General features: G+C 41.4%; 1 protein-coding gene across 2 annotated transcripts in view; it reads left to right on the top strand.

Annotated features, from left to right (window-relative positions):
- Window positions 1-6,231: 6,231 nt before the first annotated feature.
- Window positions 6,232-21,555, top strand: part of nlgn1 (neuroligin 1) — a gene marked incomplete at both ends in the record, with an annotated part of 304,273 nt that continues 288,949 nt past the window's right edge. Inside the window, one exon of one of the 2 annotated variants that reach the window (XM_080032917.1) lies at window positions 6,232-6,772. In XM_080032917.1, coding sequence (XP_079889043.1) covers window positions 6,232-6,772 — 541 coding nt within the window. The remainder of the gene's footprint in view (window positions 6,773-21,555) is intronic. The other variant, XM_080032918.1, reaches the window with a different exon arrangement.

The following is a 21,555-nucleotide window of genomic DNA, read 5'->3' as shown; positions in this document are numbered from 1 at the left end:
GCATAATAACATAGTTACTGGCTAAACAGTTCACTTCTATGCAGCCTGGATGTGCTTTCTTTAGTTGCATTACAAAAAGCCCTATCCACACATACCTTTCTATGTAATTTTCGCTGGACACTTGGGTGTCAAAATGCTTTTGTTCCTATCATGATAAACAGTTTAAAAAGGAAGCAGTATGATATGAGAATGTGATGCTGTTCTGGAAAACAGTAAACTAAATGTGAAAGCAGCAGCACTGTTGGAGAAAGGGAGGCTGATTATGTTGACTCAAACAAAGCTTCAAATATTCTTAAAAAGCATGCATTTTCAGCCATACTGCTATTATGAGAGTGCAGTTGGTATACAGCCTATTGGACATTAATCCAAAAACCATTTATTCTATGTTGGACACACATTTTCTTTTTTAGCAGTAGGATATGAACTCTATGTATAAGCAACATCCATTTAAAAAAAAAAAATCTCTACGTATAGGGGAAGGTGGGGTGATTTGTGCAACTTTTTACTCAAAGTGATTTTAAAGTGAGGCCTTGACAGTTATGTCTCCAACTCAAATATGTACATATATTTCAGGATGTTGTGCATCCCTGGCAATAAAAACTTTGGATCTGGAATAAACTGTTTAAGAAATATAGCTTTCGGAAAAAAAGTTGTCTTGACGCACAAATCACCCCACTACGTGGGGTGATTTGTGCGTCATTGTGTCACAATGACAAAGTCACCATCATCATCTTTCTGGCCATCTGAACTCTCATCAGTGGTGTCGTTAAGTGGAATTGAGATGTCACTCTCTTCTGAGCTACTGTAGACAATCACTTTCTTTTGGTGACCAGCGTATACAGCCATGCCACTGGCACAACTCTCAGAAATGTACTTTGCACTAGTTGCTCCGTGCTTGTGGAACCAACTGCCACCTGACAAATGTGATTCCCCCTACATTTCTGCCTTTAAATCAAGGCTCAAAACCCATATGTACACCCTGGTGTTTCCTCCCCATTAACTATCTTACCTCTGCACTACTATCTGTGTTTATGTGGATGTATGGGCTTTACGTCTTTTATTTTGGTTATTGTTATTGTACCTTCATTGTTTACCTACTGAATGCACTATGTACAGCACTTTGGACAGTGCAGACTGTCATAAATGTGCTTTTATAAATACATTTTACTTACTTACTTACTTATAACTCACCCAGGCCCTTGCGCACAAATCACCCCATCCCCAGAATTTTGGATAATAGGCATGATGCAGCAATTTAGGGTTGACATTGTGCTAACTATATAGACTCAAAGTGTAGCATACCAAAGCACTAAAACATGTGTCAAATGTTTTCAAACGTGTCTATAATTGTTCAGACACAATAATCAAAAAACCTTGATCATGGAAATTTTACTTTGAAAGGCAAAACACAGTTTTTTGAGCTTAAATGTGCTTATATCTTATTCCTTGTGTCTCCCTTCTTTACAGGATGAGTCAAATGGATGGCTCTTCTTAAATATGTGGTCACATTTCCAATTTCTTCCACGGTTTTCTAGAAACAAGGGGTTTTGCAACTTCCAAAATGCACAATTCACCCCACCTTCCCCTATTTATATCTGCAGTTAAGGTTCAGTGTAGTCTGATGGTGTTGCCATGTTCCTCATTAAAAACCTCCCTCTCCTGACTTTAAACAGAAATAGAACACATGGTTATCGCTAGCGAATTTAGGTCTTCACCCACAAATATAGTTGGCAGATTTGGATACATAAATAGAATCATTCTAGTAAAGTTGGGTACAAGAGTAAGGGACATATTTGTCATGTGAATATGCAAAAAATGCACTACATTAGATGGCAAGGTTGTAGCTAGCTAGAGAGAGAGAGATTCTAGATTTTTACAAAACACTTTATTTACATAAGTTTAGTTTTAAAATTTCAACACAGTTCAACAAAGTGCTAATGCATTAAAATCCCAGTATGTTTAAAAATAATTCATCTAATAAAAACGTTTAAACACCAATGCTGCTTAAAAGCGTCCAATGTGTTTAGAGAGAGAGAGAGAGAGACAGAGAGAGAGAGAGAGAGAGAGAGAGAGAGAGAGTGAGAGTGAGAGTATGTGTGTACCAACAAAAAAGAAACAAAACAATTCATCTTATCTCATCCATAAAGAGGTTGTACTGGGCCTTATGTGACCTGAACTAAAGTATCAAAGTTGTGTGCGTTTTATGTTTACCAGTCACCATGACCACGTCCATGCCACTACAATACAGGACAAACATATAGCAGTTCATTCACATTTACACCTGGGGTCTGTTTCAGGAAGCAGGGTTGACAAACTAACCCTCCACTCTGAGTTGACCAACTCTGAGATGAGCAACTCTTTCTCTTTACTACACTACATACTAAAGTACAGAAGAGTTTAAGGGCCACAGGAGAGAAAAAAAAAATCAGATATGGAAGATTTTTTTTCATTATGTCGAGGAATGTCAAGAATAAAGACGAATACTCCAAAATGCTATTGGAGTTAGTGGGGCATTTATGTATTTTCAGCATACTACAATAGACGTGCATGTATTGGGACATCCTAAATCTTTTTCTGGCATACTAAATGGTATGGAAGTATGGGGATTGGAATGCAGGGTAAGAGTCAGTTCACTCTGGGTTGAGCGTGTACGTAAAAGCCATCGTCAATGGATCGCTAAGAACATGATACATAATGGAAACAGGACACAACAAAGATCCTTGATCCTCCCAGTGAGAAATATTAATGAATGAACAATAGGCTTAAGGTACATGAGAAGAATTTACGGGAATATTATCTTCGAAATCTGATCTAATCACCTCTGCAATTTAAAAAAAAAACAGGGCGAACATTTTTTCTCCAGAGAATCATTAAGTTTTTGGTCTGAGAAGAATAATTCAAGAGAAAAGTAATGTACTGTAAGTAGTTGCAGCAGAAGTAGGATCTGGCATGGCAGCGAAATTGCTGACAACATATTATATTCGCTCTATATAAAATGGCAAGCGGTTATTCAATCATGTGCAGTGAACGGACTGTCGCTCCTTCTAAATGGGGAGTGAAAATACTTTAACGTTAGACAAATTAGGCGATAGTTTTCATTGAAAAGCCTGACCGATTTATAACCAAATCCATGTTCCCCAGCCAGTGATCACAGTTTTGATTTCTATATTCATATTAGGCTATTTAATGAGGTTTGTCTGTGACTTGGCAACACCACTCAGTAGGCCTTCAGCATTCGCGTGCAGTGTCACATTTTAACCTGCAGAAAATCTTCTCAGCGTCACTAATATGGGAAGACTTCCGTTCATAATAAAACAATTAAGTGCAACACAAATAATCAATAAAAACATCCCGATGGAGATTTCTTTGGAGTGAGTTTGCTACAAACTGTACAGGGACGTGTTGTGACATGCTTTTCTTCAGTCGCAGCTTAGATTTAAATGACACAAACTACCAGCCACTAGGTAAGTCACGCTGAGTCTGTCACCGCAGTAACGGACTCTGAGTTGCGCTGAACCTGCTTCCTGAAACGGAAGACCCAGCGTGTCCACTAACTCTGAGCAAACATACTCTGAGTTCCATCAAAAGCCACTTCCTGAAATAGGCCCATGAACATAATACAGCCAGCAATAGTCTTTGCCACTGCCACATAATGTGAATGTATTTTCACTTTGAAATATTCCAATAGAACTAGCCTTTTTGTTGAATGGAAATCCACTTCCAGTTACAAAGAACCTACTGCAAACCTTGTATTTATGTGCGTATGTGTGTCATACAGTTAAAAGTGGACGCCTCCATCAAGATCAATTGTCGTAAAGCAAGCAAACGTGTGTGTTTACCCGAGCTAAGGGTGTAAGGGCAGGGTGTCATATTGTATCATATTGTATGGAATGTAAAGACCACTGAGGCAAAATTTGTGATATTGGGCTATACAAATAAAACTGATTTGAAATAAACTGATTTTGTTTGTTCATACATTGCCTAATTTTAGATTCAGTTTCTAACTTCCACTGTTCCTATCAAGTGTCTAAGTAACTCGAGTGTGTGTGTGTGTTGAGCAGGCTATATTATCCTTTATCAAACTTACGCACGCACACACACACACACACACACACATTGAGTATGTGTGACAGCTTTTTGTCTGTGTATCACACAAACTCTAGTTTGATCTTTATCTCCTGCTGCTGATGTTGTAAATGTCGGAGCATCTTGTTGTTTCAACCTGCCTGCCACTCCGTTCCCGCCTTTCTGTCTGGGTAACATGTGTTCTACTATGAGCCCAACATTCACATAGAAATGGGAGCTATGTCTACCCATCAAGGGTATGTGTCTTAGTGTGTGTGTGTGCAGCTAAATAGGATTTCCTCAGTCGGTGTATGAAATCTGAAGGTGAGCTCATCCAGGTGGAACATTGGCTCCTAAGCGGTGTGAGAAAAAAAAACACAAACTGTGGATTACAAGACTTCATGTTCCCCACACGCACGCACGCACGCACACACACACACACACACACCCACCCACACACATACACACACACACACACACACACACACACACACACACACACACACACACACACACACACACACACACACACACACACACACACACACACACACACACACACACACAGCCTATAGACTTCTTTGGTCCATTTCCCCAAAAATATATTTTTGAGCTTTCCCTATACATACTGAATATGTTCACCATCAAGTCTAAAACAAGACACCTTCTGAGGCTCTCAGCTGAATTGCAATCCGCAGTGTTTGAAATGCACTAAGATGCGCTAAAATCTATTCTGTTTTGAATGTGTGGTCATCAGTTTTGACAGCAGTGTGTTAGCATTTGAACAAAGTGCTGTATATCCACAGTGTTGTGCAGGTTGTGGTCAAGCCATGGGATAAGTGTGTAGAGTTTTGAAAACTGTTCTAGCAATGAAAAACTAGCTAGTATTTGGTCCACATGAACTGCTGCTGTGCAGACTAGAGTTTGCACATGTGGCTCCAGTTGTGCCCACTGTGGGTTAGCACTCGAAAAAAACCATGAACCCTTTACGTATGGATTATAGATGTTAGAGAAGAGACCTATGTTGCTGTGTTATTTCACACAACTTTTTGTTACATCAATAAATATGTGTCTGTTCTGCTGCCAGCAGCAATACCAATATAGAGTAACACCTGCTGTGTTATGTTGCGTTGCTTCACTTCATACCGTGCAGTCACTGACAGGAAGTTGGTTAAAAGGACCATATTGCTTACTTCTCCTTAAATGCTTAGGCAGCATTAAGTAAGCATTAACTAACTGTTCATTGGTAGTTATTAATGGTTAGCTTATGCGTAGATAATGCTTATGTAGCATTAACAAACCATTCATTAATGTACCCTTATTATAAATGTTTCCACTACTTCTTGGACTTCAACATCACAATAGGATTGAATACAGCTCTGTATAACCAGGCTTAGGAACATACATCATGTAAGGCTGTCAGAAATATGACCCTCCAATGTTACAGTTTGAGATAGAGTTCACCATATTGAACTTTACATTGATGCAGAAACTGTTTAAAATACTCCTTCTAACCTGTATTACATCGCCATACTGTTATGTATTGCAACCCAACTGCCAGTCATGAACACTGATATTGGGCGATTGTTGGATATTGGATGAAAAATGTTGTTTCCTCTCTTTACATGAATTCTGATTGCTTCTTTGTGTCTGTGTTGCAGTGAGCAGACTGGACCGACCTACTCTACAACCCACTGCACTCCTGTCCCTGCTTCTGCTGCTTTACATGGCAGTCTGCTGACCTCAACGTGATGGGAACCCTCATCACTGACTGGCTCTGTCTACCTTCTGAGAAGTGGAGCTTAAATATGGCATCTTCACTGCTCTTGTCTTCTTTGTAGTAGTTCTTTGACAAGGACTTTTTGAGGAATATTTTTCATATGGTGAGGAATATCTATCCGGCTTCCCCCTGTAGGAAACTGATGGCTGCTAAATTTCCACCGGACGGTGCTATGCCTGGATTTTAGAAAGGATTGTTTGCAACCGCGACCCTCGTCAGCTTGGGAAGTTCCCCACTCACTCATGCCTGGGAGTGAATGTGAATTTAGTGCGACAGTGTTTTTGTGTTTGAATCTGCATGGCGAAAGTGAGACATAGAAAATAAGGAATTTATGCTCAGAAATAACAAGAGAGGAGGCACACAAGTTGAACAAAGGAGCAGCAGCTATGCCCCGGTGGAGGCACTGCTCGAGGACAGGGTGTCCGCTATTACAGACTGCAAAGAGTGGAAGCAGGATGAAGGGATGTGAAGGGCTTCAAGGTTCCTTAAGCGCCTGCCGGTGGGGTTCTTCTCTGCTGTGGCTGGGGCTGATGCTGCTGCTCCAGGCGACTCTGGCTGACGTGACGCCTCAGAAAGTGGATGAGAATGACCCGGTGGTCACCACAGTATACGGCAGGCTGCGCGGCATCAAGAAGGAGCTCAACAACGAGATCCTGGGTCCCGTGGTGCAGTTCCTGGGCGTCCCGTACGCCGCTGCACCCACTGGAGAGCGACGCTTCCAGCCTCCAGAGCCCCCTGTCTCCTGGCCCCACATCCGCAATGCCACACACTTTGCCCCGGTGTGCCCTCAGACCATCGTGGAGGGCCGCCTGCCGGATGTCATGCTGCCGGTGTGGTTCACCAACAGCATTGATGTGGTGTCCAGCTACATCCAGGACCAGAGCGAGGACTGCCTCTTCCTGAACATCTACGTCCCCACTGAGGATGGTGAGTTGGCTTGCAGGCCCAGGGTAGGATGGTTGTGGGGACATAGTGTGTGTGTGTGGGGGGGAGTATTCAAACAATTACTTTTTGGTAGACAGAGAAAAGTATGTTGTTGGGTCGTGTTTTGTCTATGTGAGAGTGCATCTTCGTCTCTGTCTGTCTGTCTGTCTGTCTGTCTGTCTGTCTGTCTGTCTGTCAGTAGAGGGAAAGCATGACCTTGTGCATGTTTAATATGCATGATGACTCAATTTATATCACATGATTGTGTGAGTGTGGTTTTCTAAAAGATAACAGTGTGCATGCATCTGTGCATGTGTGTGCACTGTTGTGTACCTATCTAACAGTGGACTTTGGCACTGTTACACATTTACCAACAGGGGGCTGCCGAGCCAACAGGGGACATCAGGTCCCACGTTGGTCATGCATTAAATCATGCCATAGACATGTCTGAAACCCTCTGGGGAATTTTCTCACCCTTTGCAAGAAATAGCGGTCAACACTTGGTTAATGTAGACGGATAGTCCACTGTTGGAATGTAGGGATGTATTTGTGTGTGTGTGTGTGTGTGTGTGTGTGTGTGTGTGTGTGTGTGTGTGTGTGTGTCTGTGTGTGTCACACATTAAGGCCACTTTATCCTCTTTCAATCCTCTTCATAAATGCCTTATTTTTTCCCTTACTTTTTCATCCACTCTAACCCTTCCTACTTCTTGTTGATCTTCCTCCTCCTACTCTTCACCTTATTTGCTCTCCAAATAATGCAGAGCCCCTTTCCCGCCCCTCATGTCTATAGCTCATCATAGCCTATTGTGCTCTGCCACAATGGCTACAGTTCATTAAACACAACAGTCATTGTCAAGATCATCACAGATTGATTTGGCTGACTGGCTGGTCGACTGATAGACTGAATGATCTGTTGATTGAGCTGGTATGTGATTCATTATTTCTGTAACGTCTCCCCTTCCCTTCCCATATACATTTTTTTTTACTTCAGTCAATCACCTTTGGCTGGTGTGCATCAATGTGTGTGTGTGTGTGTGTGTGTGTGTGTGTGTGTGTGTGTGTGTGTGTGAGTGCATGCCAGCTCCTGTGTGCGATGTGCGTCCAGGGCCTCCATGTTATTCTTTAGTCTTTTATTCACTTTACAGTCAAAAGAATATCCAAGGAATGTGCCAGGAAACCGGGCAAGAAAATATGTAGACCAGGAGGTATGTATGATCTGAATGCAACCATTGCAATGTCACTGAAAGAAGAAAACACACTGTCTGAGAGTCTGAAGAAAGTGTGTGGTGCGGCGGAGAGCAGTGGTGACATCAAGGTCTACGGATTATTCAGGTCTCAATGTCAGGGCATCTGCAGGATTTTTTCAATGCTAAATTTAAAGAGACAGGACCTTTTTAAACACCACCTGGAAGTCAATTGAAGGCCTATTTTAAAAGAGCAAAGTGTATAAACCAAACTGTCGGAACCAATGCTCCTCCGGCTGAACGTAACTAATGCTGTTCGCAGAGTATAAGTGAGCATAGCGTCAGAGACCTTTTCAGAGTTGTCAGTTGACTCGGTGGGGAATGCTAGATATCCTGCAGATAGCAGCAGCAACATATTTGCAGCTAAACCCCTTGAATAAGCTGTGTAATTTGTAGACCTTGTGATTGGTGCACTAATGGTGAGGAAGTGTTGCCTTCCTTGCTACCTGGCTCATGATGTGTGCTCTCTCGTTGGTCAGCAAGATTGGGTTGATTTGATTGGCTGCCAGATCGTGGGGTGCAGAGGTGTTTGTAGTAATGATACTTGATGTGTGAGGAGATAGCAGCATATTAGATCAGGCACACACACACACACACACACACACACACACACACACACACACACACACACACACACACACACACACTGAATGCGCTGTTAAACAAGATGAGCTCAGGCTGGACCTTGACTGTGTAATCTCAATTAAAAGAAAGAAGAGCTGTGTCCAGGGTTGGCCCGGGCTACTGTATCAAGCACTGCTTCATCAAGATAATGCCCTCTGCTTTCTCTCCCTGTCGCTCAGCCCTGGATAGGTGCATGTTTGTGTGTGTGTGTGTGTGTGTGTGTGTGTGTGTGTGTGTGCGTGCGTGTGTGTGCGAGAGAGAGAGAGAGAGAGAGAGAGAGAGAGAGAGAGAGATGCTGACAGTGTCCTTGATAAGGTCTTGGTGTGTCATGTCATTGTCTTGGCAGCAGCCTGCATTATCACACAGTGCACATGCTCCTCTTCTCACTACGCAGAGACATGAAACCTCTGACCTCACTGCTCCTCTTCACCTTTCTCCCTTACACACACACACACACACACACGCATGCACACACACACACACACACACACACACACACACACACACACACACACACACACACACACACACACACACACACACACACACACACACACAGAGCAGACATACATTTATACTGGGAGATTATGGATGTTTAAATATTAGTCACGCAGCTTGGAGGATCAGCATTTTAAAACCCCAGACAATCTTTGGTGGATATTTTCATTTCATGTAAAAGGGAGATTAGGTTCAGACAACAATGTATCTTACACATAATAAAAAAAGGAAGGAAAACAAGATGGTGGATCCATGTGCTTGTTACAGTTGAGGTTGCTTGGCTCTGGTGTGTTCCTTCGGCATGGGTTTACTACCTTTGGGCTGTGCTTTGAGGAAAAAATCATTTATCGTCACTTCTTTTGGCAGAGCTCTATGCAGTTGGTCTGCTGTCCATACATTAGTAGGTATTTTAAGTGAACATCAATTAATTTAAGGTTAATTATTGAAAACCACTTACACAATATTGATCTATGTTAAAAAATAACTGTTCTGTCAGAAGACTCATTCCAGCTCATTTCTAGGAATATAGAAGGGTGATACTATTATTATACATTAATAAGAAAAATGACAACTTGTCTTCTAATGCTGTTCATGGCCAGGGCTGCAATACAATGACATATATGAGCACACCTTCTCTGAGATATGGTTTAGAATGAGTGTACAATTCAGCTTTGGTCATTAGAAACAATACATTACGTGAACAAGTGATTTCAGATGAAGGTAGTTTAAGCATATCAATGGCTGCTGCCACTGCTTTCTTGTGGCCTAAATAATGCATGTTGATGATGTTACTCCATGAATATGATTTGGCTCGTCTGGGTCTGCATGGTGAGAGTCATTGGGAATTAAACAAGGACCATGACTTTAAAATAAGAGAAAAAACAAAACCCTAACCCCTAAACAACGTACCTTAGAATACGGCCAACTTAATGTTTGACCTCCTAGGAGGAACTTTTCAATGTTTGTTAAACAGTAAAACATTTTATTTGATGATCATAAATGACCCGACACAGGAGACGAGACCAAACGATTTACAGCAGGCAGACGGGAAAAGCCTGTTTATGAACGCTACCTAATCAAAGTTTACTTTGCTTCACCATGGTCACATTACCATTATTAATCTGACATAGTCACATATAAATACATTACCTCATGGCCATGCATCCTGCCGTTTCTCTTTCACTGGCTTCGGCAGGCGCTAGCAAAGATATTTAGGACAGCAGGTAAAATCACTACCTTGTTTGTCCAAAGAGAGCGCTGCAATCAACAAAAACAGTATGTTCCTTGTAGCTACTATAACTTTTTTTTCTACATTATGCTAAGAACATAATCCATATGGCTAATACTGTCATAACAATGACATCATTGAGTGAGTTTATTTTCGATTTGTTTTGGAACATTTAGCTAAATGCATATTGGTTGGAGTTAAACAAAGTGTTAGTTTTCTGCCACACATTGCATTTTGCATTCATGCCAAAAACTTCAAATTTGGTCTCATCTGGCTATGCTTTGTCCACTGCATTGTATAGTTTTTGGCCATAATGCAAAATGCAATGTGTGGCAGAAAACTAACACTACACAGCCCATCCCCACTGTGAAACATGGTGGTGGCAGCATCATGCTGTGGGGATGCTTCTTTTCAGCAAGTCTGATTACAGACGCTCTCCATCCAATCTGACGCTGAATCTGAATCCATGTATCATTTTCATTCCACTTGACAATTGTGCGCCACTTTGTATTTGTCTATCACATAAAATCCCAACAAAATAAATGTACGTGTGTGGTTGTTACCAGTACTCGAGTTGAGGGGGGATGAGGAGGAATGGCATCCCCCTTGGAAATAAAGATCGCAAAATCATCCCCCTTCTAAAACGGCCATCCCCCCTCCCCTGTTATTTTATCAATGAATGTGGAAGTATTACCACTATTTCAACATTTAGTAACACTGGCACTTAGGCTGCCAATACTCCACTATGCCCTCGATATCGGCGCTAGCCAGGGGCAGGGAAAACGTATTTCTATTTTTTCAGCCAATTAAAAAATGTGTATATAATATACTATTACCATTCCTAGCTTCTGATTGGGTGGGCACGGCGAAAGCCCGCCTCCAAAATCACCCATCACCTGCTTTTCTGTGGTCAACCGTCAATCACGTCCACAGAGCGCAGTCTCTCCTCTGCAAAGGCAGTTAGTAGGCTCGCGGTGACTTTTCTCACACGTTAACTTAGTTCTTTCAGTTATTAAATGTGGTGCGTAAAAGCTCATTCACTTCCTACTCTATCCAAACCGACTTACACAATTGTTTGTGTAGTGTATCGCTTATTTAAGCCTGTAAACAAGCCTAGTGCTGCTTCCGCCTTTCACGATGCTGCTGCTGGCACGTCGGGGGGTCACTGTCTCTGCCCCTCAGCTAGCGCTCTCCCAAAGCCTTCTCTTCTATCGGCTCAGGCTGCCTACTGTAAATATATTTTCAGGTTGATGCAAGTGGCGATTTAAAAAAATAAACAAAAGGGTGATGTTTATAAAAACGTTTTTGTTTTTATTCATGAAAACATTGGAAAGAAAACATGCAAGCACAGCCCACACAGGAACAGACGATTGCACATTGTGTTCTACAGGTTTCATTTTTTTTATTTGTGTAACCGGGGCTACATTTATTTTACATAAATAAGATTTTCCCCCTTGCAATTTTACAAATTTTGTCTGATCATTCCTTAATATCAGTTTTTCTGACAGCACCCATACAGCATTGATGTGTCTAAAAGCTCACATTACATTAACTGTGCCAAAAAGCAAGCGCAAAGATCTTGCAAGGGCAAAGAAATTCAGCCCAAAAATGATCTGTCCTTAAACGTTAAAGCCAATCCTCCATCCCCCCTGATTTTTTTTTACAACTCGAGTACTGGTTGTTAAGCGACAAAATGTCGAAAAGTTCAAGGGGTATGAATACTTTTGCGAGGCACTGTACGTATCAATTCTATGGATACTTTCAGGAGTTAGTCATTATCAGTAACTACAAAGTGATGTTAGTAGTGAATGCATGGGGAGAATGGGCAGATCATGGCGAGTGACTGGGTAGTTCAATGTGTACAACAACAATGACCCGTTAGGTATCAGGGTTGTATCGGAAAAAATACGTTATCATTAAGTGTGGTTGGGACTTTTAGCTTTTTAAAAGTGCACTCATAGTGTCACACCACTACACACTACAACACTTACAGGCAGTGGTGTAGTGGTGCCTGGAGAAGTGGGTATACTCTAAGTTGTACTGCGCGCGCATCCGCTTTTGCCGGTCCTATATTTCCCATAATTGCGCTGCCTCACACAGCCACTCACGAGTAGTGGTCCAACACAGGCCTAATGCATGAATAGCCTATAAGATATAGAGAGCGTAGCTGGCAGAACGGCTATATGTTTAGCCTCCGTGTCCGCTCCATTTACAGCCATTAGTGCGAGTGGGGGGGGGGGGGGGGAGTTCACTGTCCTGACAGCTGACTGCCGCTACGATCTGCCGGACCATCACTGTTTGCACAGTAGGCTAAATAGGGAGACTGAGGTGGGGACCCTGGACCTTCTAGGGGGGTCCGGGGGAATGCTCCCCCGGAAGAAAAAAATGCAACCTTTTAAAGTAAAATTCATCAATCTGGTGCACTTTGAGAAGAAAACTGCATGCAACCAGGCCCAGGGGCTCAGGGGGGCCCTAAGCCAGAGATACTGATAGTAACTTTACATGTCGCATTGTCAAAGAGCTCAGTCACTCATGTCAATAACAGCCTAGGGTCCAAAAAGGAATAGGAAATAAATCATCATGGCCCCTAGCAGGTGAAAAATAGAAAAGCAAGTGCAAAACAAAAGCATTATTAGCTATGTCTTATGGGCTTCATAAGGGGCCTCTAAGGCCCCCACACACATACAGGAATAAGCTTTATACGTGTAAATTATATACTGTTCATAAAAAGTAGCTTTCCATCCTGTATCTGTTGCAATCGGCCCCTCCATCATATAACATGGATCTGCAGACCAATCTACTGAAATGTTTTTACAGTTGCAGAGTAAAGAGTGCTGCCTGTTTAAGAAAAATAATATTCCTTCTGCAGCTCAAGATTTGATTTAAATCTAAATTTTCCTCTGAAAGTGCATCAGATTGATGCATTTTACTTTAAATCTCATAATCCGTCTATGAACCAACTGGTTTCCACAATCTTTTTTATTTTTGCGGGGAGCATGCACAAGCATTATTCATAGAAAAAAAAATGTGGGGGCCCCCCACAGGGTCTTGAAACGGGCCCCGAGATCGTTCAGACCGCCCCTGCACGCTTGCCGCCTTCTCTCTGCCCGCTCGCCTCTCTATTGAGAATGCATTAGTGGGCGAAACAAACGCCTCGGCTCGTGTGAAACGGCCTGAACTGCTGAACGAAGGAAATCAAATGAGGTTCTGGCATTTTCCCCAAAAAACGGGACAAATTGTGTCCCGGGAGAGATTTTTCTTTTCCCGGGACAGCTGGTGAAAAAAAGAGAACAATTTCGGGGAAAACGGGACGGGTGGCAACAAGTCCCGCAGTCGCGGCCGTTAGAAGTGGGTATACGCAATGTCGCCTGAAAAATAAGTGGGTATACGCCGTATACCTGCGTATACCCCCCACTACACCACTGCTTACAGGCTGATTGTATGTGTCTTGTAAGCAAGAAAGCTTATAGTGTGGATGGAAAGTGGCCGTCCTTAAGCTCAAGGTGTAGAATCATCATGGGTGAATTTTTATTTTCAAAGAAATGCAAATGCACACATTATTAGTCACCATTAGTTGCATATTTATTCAAACATTTCTGAAAAAATGTAATGTAAGTAATCAACTGGCAAAGTTTCATTATGACATCTATAAGTTAAACATGTTACCCATTTCACCTGCAGTGTCTTGGCTTAACTGGTCATTTGACCAACATTCATACGTGCAGTCAATCTAAATGTGTGAAGAGGTTTGTGCTGTCCCTCTGCACACTCACCATGGCAGAGTTGAAGATGAGCAGAGAGAACCCAGGTTAAATGGGGCAGTAATGAATAGCAGACATGGATTTCCATTGGAGTGAGAAGAACAACAACAAAGTGAGACTATAGGACACAAATGCCAAATAATAGAGCACCAGTGAAAGTGAGTAAGGCAGCGTGTAATTGCTGTGGGACTCAGCCCTTTGTCCTCATAAGGAATATTCTGCTGTCCTTTGGTTCAAAGCAGTGTTCTCTGCTTAACAGTAGGGTTTTTGATGTGTCTGGGACGGAGAATGGTCATTAAGTTATCACACGCTGGGATAGTGGTCTCTTTAATGAGACCAGAGGTAGCAGCCCTGTGGTCGGTCCTCTCTCCATGCAGCATGCTGTCACATTACATTTTTCAAATGGAAGTAAATGCAGTAGAACCTTTAATGACAGACTTTTACTTCTATGTTGTTGTTTTTTTTAAAGTTAGCTGAGAGACACAGACATAAGCTTATAAGGAGATATAAATGATGAAGGTCATTGTTGGCGATGCAAAACAATATCAAAATGCATAACAATGTACATCTTACTACATGTTGAATGTTTTCAGGTATCAATATCAGATATCTTAATAACTTCAATTAACTGTAGCTATTTTAAAAATATAGTATTGGTAAAACAAAATTAAAAATAGAATGTATAATATGTGCTGCTGATCTGTTCAGATTCAAATATTAAGGTGGTCATCACCAGAGAACGTGCCTGTGTAAATCACCCTACAAGAAAATAATGGCTTATTGGTTTTCTGTAGAAAAAGAGGTTCATATTCCTCAATTGAGTAATCGATGACAGAAAATAACTTGTCAACTCTACATGATAACTGATTTATCTTCTACTTACTTACTTACTCTCCTTTGGTTGCCACTTCACCAATGAGAGGATTTGCTGGTTTCCTCTTTTTTTATTTCATTGCAAAAAAGATCTTTTGAAAAAAATACAAGAACAAAATACAAAAACATAAGGCGATGTCACATGTGGTGTGGCTTGGTCTATTCCGCTGCACCCTAACGGTGTATGCCACTCACTACATGGCATGCGGTTCAGTTCAATAGTCTCAACACTACACCCCATGGATCCCCCCACCCCCCTTTTCGGGTCTTAGTTGCTGCAGGTGGAAACGGGGCTTTATCCAGTTGAAAAGCCTTTGCCCTAAGATGGCATGGCATACCACAGGTCGATAAGGGATCTGGGCATCATTCGAAAAATGGACCACTTGAGAATGTCAAAAAGGCCTCGTAACACAGACTCATACTATATAAATGTGATATCTTGGAAACAGGGTTGCATAATACCTTGTCACAACCATGTGGTGCATTTGTGTGAATTTTTCCCTTCTGGCTCATTCTGTGTATTTTATTTTGTTCACTGTCTCCACCTAAACCCACAGCTGGTTGCAGGCCTGTTCATGCCTCAACTCTGCAGGTTGTCAAAAGGCATTATGGGTAACAAAACACAAATGATAACACTTTGAATAATAAACCGCCTGTATACTAAGCATCACAAACTGACTATATCTGGACAGAACAGTGTCACAATGGTTTGTTCTTTAACACTTTATCAGTCAGTGAAGCAGCTTGTGGTTTAAGGCTTTTAATAGATTTTGTTTCCACTTAAGTGGCTTAAATGCACCTATAGTATCTGACGTTTTAGTAGCCATTTACAAAAACAACTACAACAAAAAGCCTCCAGCTGTGATTATGGCTGTTTAGAGCAACATTTCATAAAGGGATCGCATGGGTCTAAAAACATGTTGTAATCATTGTGACTGGCCGTGAAAGAAAAAGTTGCATTTCTTTTCTTTTTCCTTTCAAATAATCCACTTGCAATCTGTGTGGAACAGTTCACCACTCCTTAAAACATGCTGATAATGCATTTCTAAGACATGTACTTAGTATTTTTTGATTTATTAAATTAAAAAAGCCTGTATCCAAAATCTGTTGAGTAAAAACTTTAGAAACTAATATGTGGTTAAAATAAAATAGAGATTTTAACTCTGGCTTTATCCAACATCTAGATTGTTTGCTTGAAAAAATACCCAAATTTACGCATAATTGTTTCCATATTGCCATATTTGCATATTTATTAAAAGATTAAAGAAAAAAATGTAATACAAAAAAATAATTGTTTAAATGTGAGTAATCAACTGGCAAAGTTTCATGATTATAAGTTAAAATTTTTACCCTTTTCATCTGGGGTGTCTTGCCTTAAATTATGTACTACACAAAATATCTTTTATCTTTACAACTGGATGAGGAATAGACAGAATGTAATTTAAAATCTTCCAAATATAATCATCATAATTCAAGCATAAATCTTTTCCATTGGTTACTACTTGTTTCCCAAATATGTTCTCCCACATTGTTGATGATTTACAATGAGACCAGAGCTGATACTGAATAGACTTCAATCTGTTCTTATCCACGTGGGTTTAGGGGCACTTTACACGGCCACGCAAAACGGTGCATACGCAGAAAAATTTCTGCGGTTGCACTATATCATTTACAGGAAAACAGCAAACGCAAACGCAAACGCAGGCATGAACCGCAGATTTTTGAGATCACCTCCGAGGGAGGATTTTTTGGAAAACTTAACGGTTTTGGTTTCCTGTAAACACCGAAACCATTTCCCCTGATAACGCTGACGTCACGGCTCCACCCTCACACATGCGCATTGCGTTTGGATATAAATAGGCATGCGCCGTCTTTGTAGGTCCACGTGCGCCAGTTGGAAAACAACAACAACAATGGCGGATCACCGAGCTGTATTCATTGTGCTCATGGACGTTGTGCTGTTGCTGATGCATTTGTTATCGTGCCACCAATCGCTCCTACAAGCAAATAGGGAAAGAGTTGTGCTCTGCCTGTTTTTCTAGCTAAATAAACGTGTGTCACTTCTATATGCCAGGGACACGGCTCTACATTAAAAAAACACTATCAGCGTGCAGCGGTTAAGTTAGGCTACTGTTCAACAAAAGGAGCATTAAGGCTACGGCTTCACAGTAAAAGCATTTCACTGGCTAAACATTCATAGCATTTCGCTGGACACACGTGAGTTGACTTTTATTTTGAAGTACGCCTAACAGGAAAATATCCGCTCACGAAGCCCCTTCACTATCAGCAAGTCTGCTGTTTTTCCGAGTTCAATGCGGTGAAATAAGAGGACAGTCTTTTACAATATTTGTAACCCCAAGCTTACACCAACCGCTTTATGAACGTTAGTGGCATTAATTTTCGGTTACAGTAAGGTTGTATGCATCAAATTGTACCGGAAGAGCTATCTACTAGGCTGTGTCACCGCTGACTATTGGCTTGGCATGGCTGCTACTTCAGCGATTTCGGCCCGTTTCCTCTGAAAACTTTGTGTACGGGTGAAGATGTCAGATAAATTGTGTCTGAACGGGTTTTTTTTTTTAAAACCAAAAACGGGAAAACTCACGTTTTCACCGTGTAAAGTGCCCCTTAGTCCAGGGGGGAATATGTAAAATCCTCTACTCCAAGGTGTAAACTACTGACACCCTGCTATTTGCTGTGTAATACTGGCCTACGCCAGCTGTCAGCTCCCAGTTCTGGGTCTTAAAGCAAACGGCTCATGTGTTTCATGGAATCAAGTAAAACATGGAGAGAACCCCTCTGTAAGGTGACTCTGTGGTGGGTATAGGAACTCCCTTTATTTATTTGTTTACTTCATGTTGAAATGAGGATTTGTCTTAAAAAAAAAGCCAAACTAGGACATTTCACTGCCAAACTAGGGCATTTCCCAGTGCGTCTATATGAGCTGTTTAATATCTCAAATAGTTCTAGAAGTATTTCAACACATTGCATTATTCTGAAAGGTTTCCATGGCTGCTTCCACACTCCAGAGGGAGTTGGTATAGAGAAGCTCCATTGTAGATGTGGATTTCGTCAAGATGCAGGCCACTTCACACAAGGTGAATGTTTCATGTTCTTTCTTCTTCTTGTTCCCTGGAGTCTTTTCTTCTCAGTGTGTCTCCTGCTTTACCATCCGTCTTGATCTCCCTCTGCACAGGTTGGCCTTTTCCCTGGTGTCTGTCTGTCTCTCTGTCTGTCCTGACCTCTTCACCCCGCTCACATCTCACTTTCCCTCTGTCCTTTTTCTCTCACTCTTCACTTCTTTTTCTTTTTTTATTCTTCAGGCTTTGTCCCAGTTTTGTAGTTGTTAGAGTTGTTAGAGGAGGATCCTGTGGGACACACAGACACACACACACACACACACGCACGCACGCACGCACACACACACACACACACACACACACACACACACGCACACACACACACACACACACACACAAAGCAGAGGAAACAGAAGGCAGGAATAGGCATGGCCCTTCTTGTCTATTGGTCTCCCTTGAGGGCCTATGTCACCTCCACTCACAGCTAAACTTCTCCCAGCTTCTCATGTGTTTGTGTTTGTGTGAGCACTTGCATACCAATCTTACAGTCGACTTTTTAAGCATTGTAACAGGGGACCGCCAAGCCAACAGAACAGTGGACATTTTTCAAAACAAGGAGAAATAGACGTTTGAGTTGTTCTTTGCATGTTGATATGTGTGTATGACATGTGCTTGTGTCAAAGCTTGGCTGTGTTGCTGGGCAGGTGGTGGTGGTGTCATTGTCCGCCCGGGCCATTTGGACCATGTGTTCATTCTGAATCAAACATGTGCTGTTTTGTCACTTGTCACTGAGATAACCCAGTTTCCATCATATGACCTAGGTATGGAACTCCAGTAATGTGATCACAGGGAGAAGCTGAAAGCCCTTGTGGTAGGGGAAATAAAGGGTTTTAATTGTACACCCCCAGTCTGGCCAGATGCTTTAGCCTACCGGTCTGCAATACCTATTATGTTAAAAAGCAAGTTGCCCAACAACTTGTCTTTTCATAAGGCGTGTTTAATGTTACTCAGTGGCTGCTGATCATAACTCCCAGCCAGATCTGTATATTTTCAATCATCACCTAATCATCTGTATACCAGGGGCTAACATGAGAACACCTGGATGGATCAGGGTAACTGCTAGAATATAAGACTAGCATAAACTATATGCTAGAGCCCATACAGTTTATCTCATCCGATATACAATTCTGACTGCGATTGATCAAGTATAAGAAACAGTGCTTTTTTGAATATTTGTCCTGGAAGAATTCGGTGCTAGAAGGTCATATTATCATTCAAATCAAATGTATTCATCCTCCTGAGGACATGGGTGTTCTCTGCATGGCAATCTGCCTTGTAGAATGTAAAATAATGTGTTCACACTTTGGCAGAGTGAGTGGATTGTGAATATGCAATATGCAATACACTTTTTCCTTGAAGCCTCGGCGGGAGAACCAGGCTGACAGCCGCGCAACCTGAACACTCTACCGTCAAATACAGGGTTAGGAGTTAAAGTTATTGGGGGACGAGATCAGCAAATAAAGATGGTCAAATAACTAAAGGAAGCCCCCCGCTCGGAATATTGAATTAACTTTTTTTTAATTAAATAATCACTATCGCGTTTGCAGAAATAATATTAATCTCAAAAGGAATCTAGTTGTAGTCTTGCAATATGAGACCCCCTGTCTCTTCAAAATCTCACTCTGTGACTGAAAACCAGTGTTGGGAATAATGCCGTATAAAATAACGGCGTTAGGTAACGCCGTTCTTTTTTCAGTAACGGGGTAAACTAACTAATTACTTTTTCCGTCGTTACAACGCCGTTATCGTTACTGAACGTTAAATGCGGTGCGTTACTATGAATTGATTGAATAAACTGTGTAATCCGAACGCACCCCTGGCTCCATACTACACAAACTGCTAGTGAGGAGACCGGTGTGTTTTATTCAGTGTGGATGACATTATAACTGTCAGTTAGCGCTGTCACAACAGTTAGCCGGAGCGCCTGTTTAGTGAAGTTTCTTTTTCTTTCTCTCTGTTGTGTGAGTGTGCACGTTGCCACAATAATCACCTCTCCCTGAGTTTGTTTGCATCGCCCTTGTGAGTAAGTGCATGGAGTTTCCCGATCTCTATAAATTATAATTTATGCACATTATTAAACGGCCGTGATTCGCCGGTTGCAACAGCTGTTTAGCGTGTCATCACGAGCCGAATATTGCTATTGTTCTTTTCCTGGGATCTGTAGCCTACTGTGCATGTTAAAGAAGGAAATAAACATAGGATAAATCCTTACTCCTCCTCTCATCGTCTCATGCTTCATAGTCTGACGTTTTTGGCCTTAAAGGCCTACTTCACCGGTTTGAATATGAAGGTGTATTGAATTCTGAGATCCTATGTAGTATAAATGTGCGAAAAAAATTGAAATCGGTTCATCCTAGCCTGAGAAAAGGCAGAAAGAGTGTTTTTTTTAACCCTATACTTCTCTTTCTCGTGACATCACAGAAAGAGAAATATAGGGTTAAAAAAAACGTACTTTGTAAATATTACTGTGATGTCTTTTACTGTGACATCACAGTAATATTTACAAAGTAAGTTTTTTTTTAACCCTATATTTCTCTTTCTGTGATGTCACGAGAAAGAGAAATATAGGGTTAAAAAAACACTCTTTCCGCCTTTTCTCAGGCTAGGATGAACTGATTAAATTTTTTTTTGCACATTTATACTACATAGGATCTCAGAATTCAATACACCTTCATATTCAAACCGGTGAAGTAGGCCTTTAAGTGGTGTTTTAGCCGACACCCCTGAAGTGAATCCAGTGATAGCAGATCAGCACGGTAGGCCTACATTCAGTTTCCTGAACAAACTACTTTTGTTGATAACAAAATACTTGAAGTGCAGGATAAACCTCTTGCTGTCTGTTGATGTGCAATAAATATTGAAGGTTATGTAGCCTACAAGTAGGCCTACCTGTCTGTTCTACTCATGTCAACTGACTTGTGAAAACTGCTCAGAAAAATCAAAAAAATTTGACAAATAGCAACTTTTTTTTTTACAGTAGGCTAACGCAAATAGTTACTTTCCCTGGTAACTAGTTACTTCTATTATAAAGTAATTCAGTTACTAACTCAGTTACTTTTTGGAACAAGTAGTGAGTAACTATAACTAATTACTTTTTTAAAGTAACGTTCCCAACACTGCTGAAAACTAATGACTAGTTGTCTTCAGGTGTGAGTTGATTGTATTTAGATGTGAGAGGGTTTCAGTCTTCAGTCTTTTCAAAGTCTTTTCAAAGTCCTCTAGTGTAAGCCCAGCATTAGTTGTGTTTTCCAGCCTCAATGTCAGTCAGTAATGTATCATGTGAAGAAAGCATGTTTGACCGTCTCACATGGACTGGTACCTCCTGGCTGCTGTACATCGTCAGGTGGTCTAGCCAGAATGGAAGAGGACAAATGTAAGAGTTATTTATGTTGCCCTCTATGTCCCAAATGCCTTACTA

Source organism: Ammodytes marinus (assembly GCF_949987685.1).
Source record: "Ammodytes marinus genome assembly, chromosome: 8".
Taxonomy (NCBI): domain Eukaryota; kingdom Metazoa; phylum Chordata; class Actinopteri; order Uranoscopiformes; family Ammodytidae; genus Ammodytes; species Ammodytes marinus.
The sequence above is the reverse complement of the archived record's forward strand: the minus strand, read 5'-3'. Positions and strand labels throughout refer to the sequence as shown.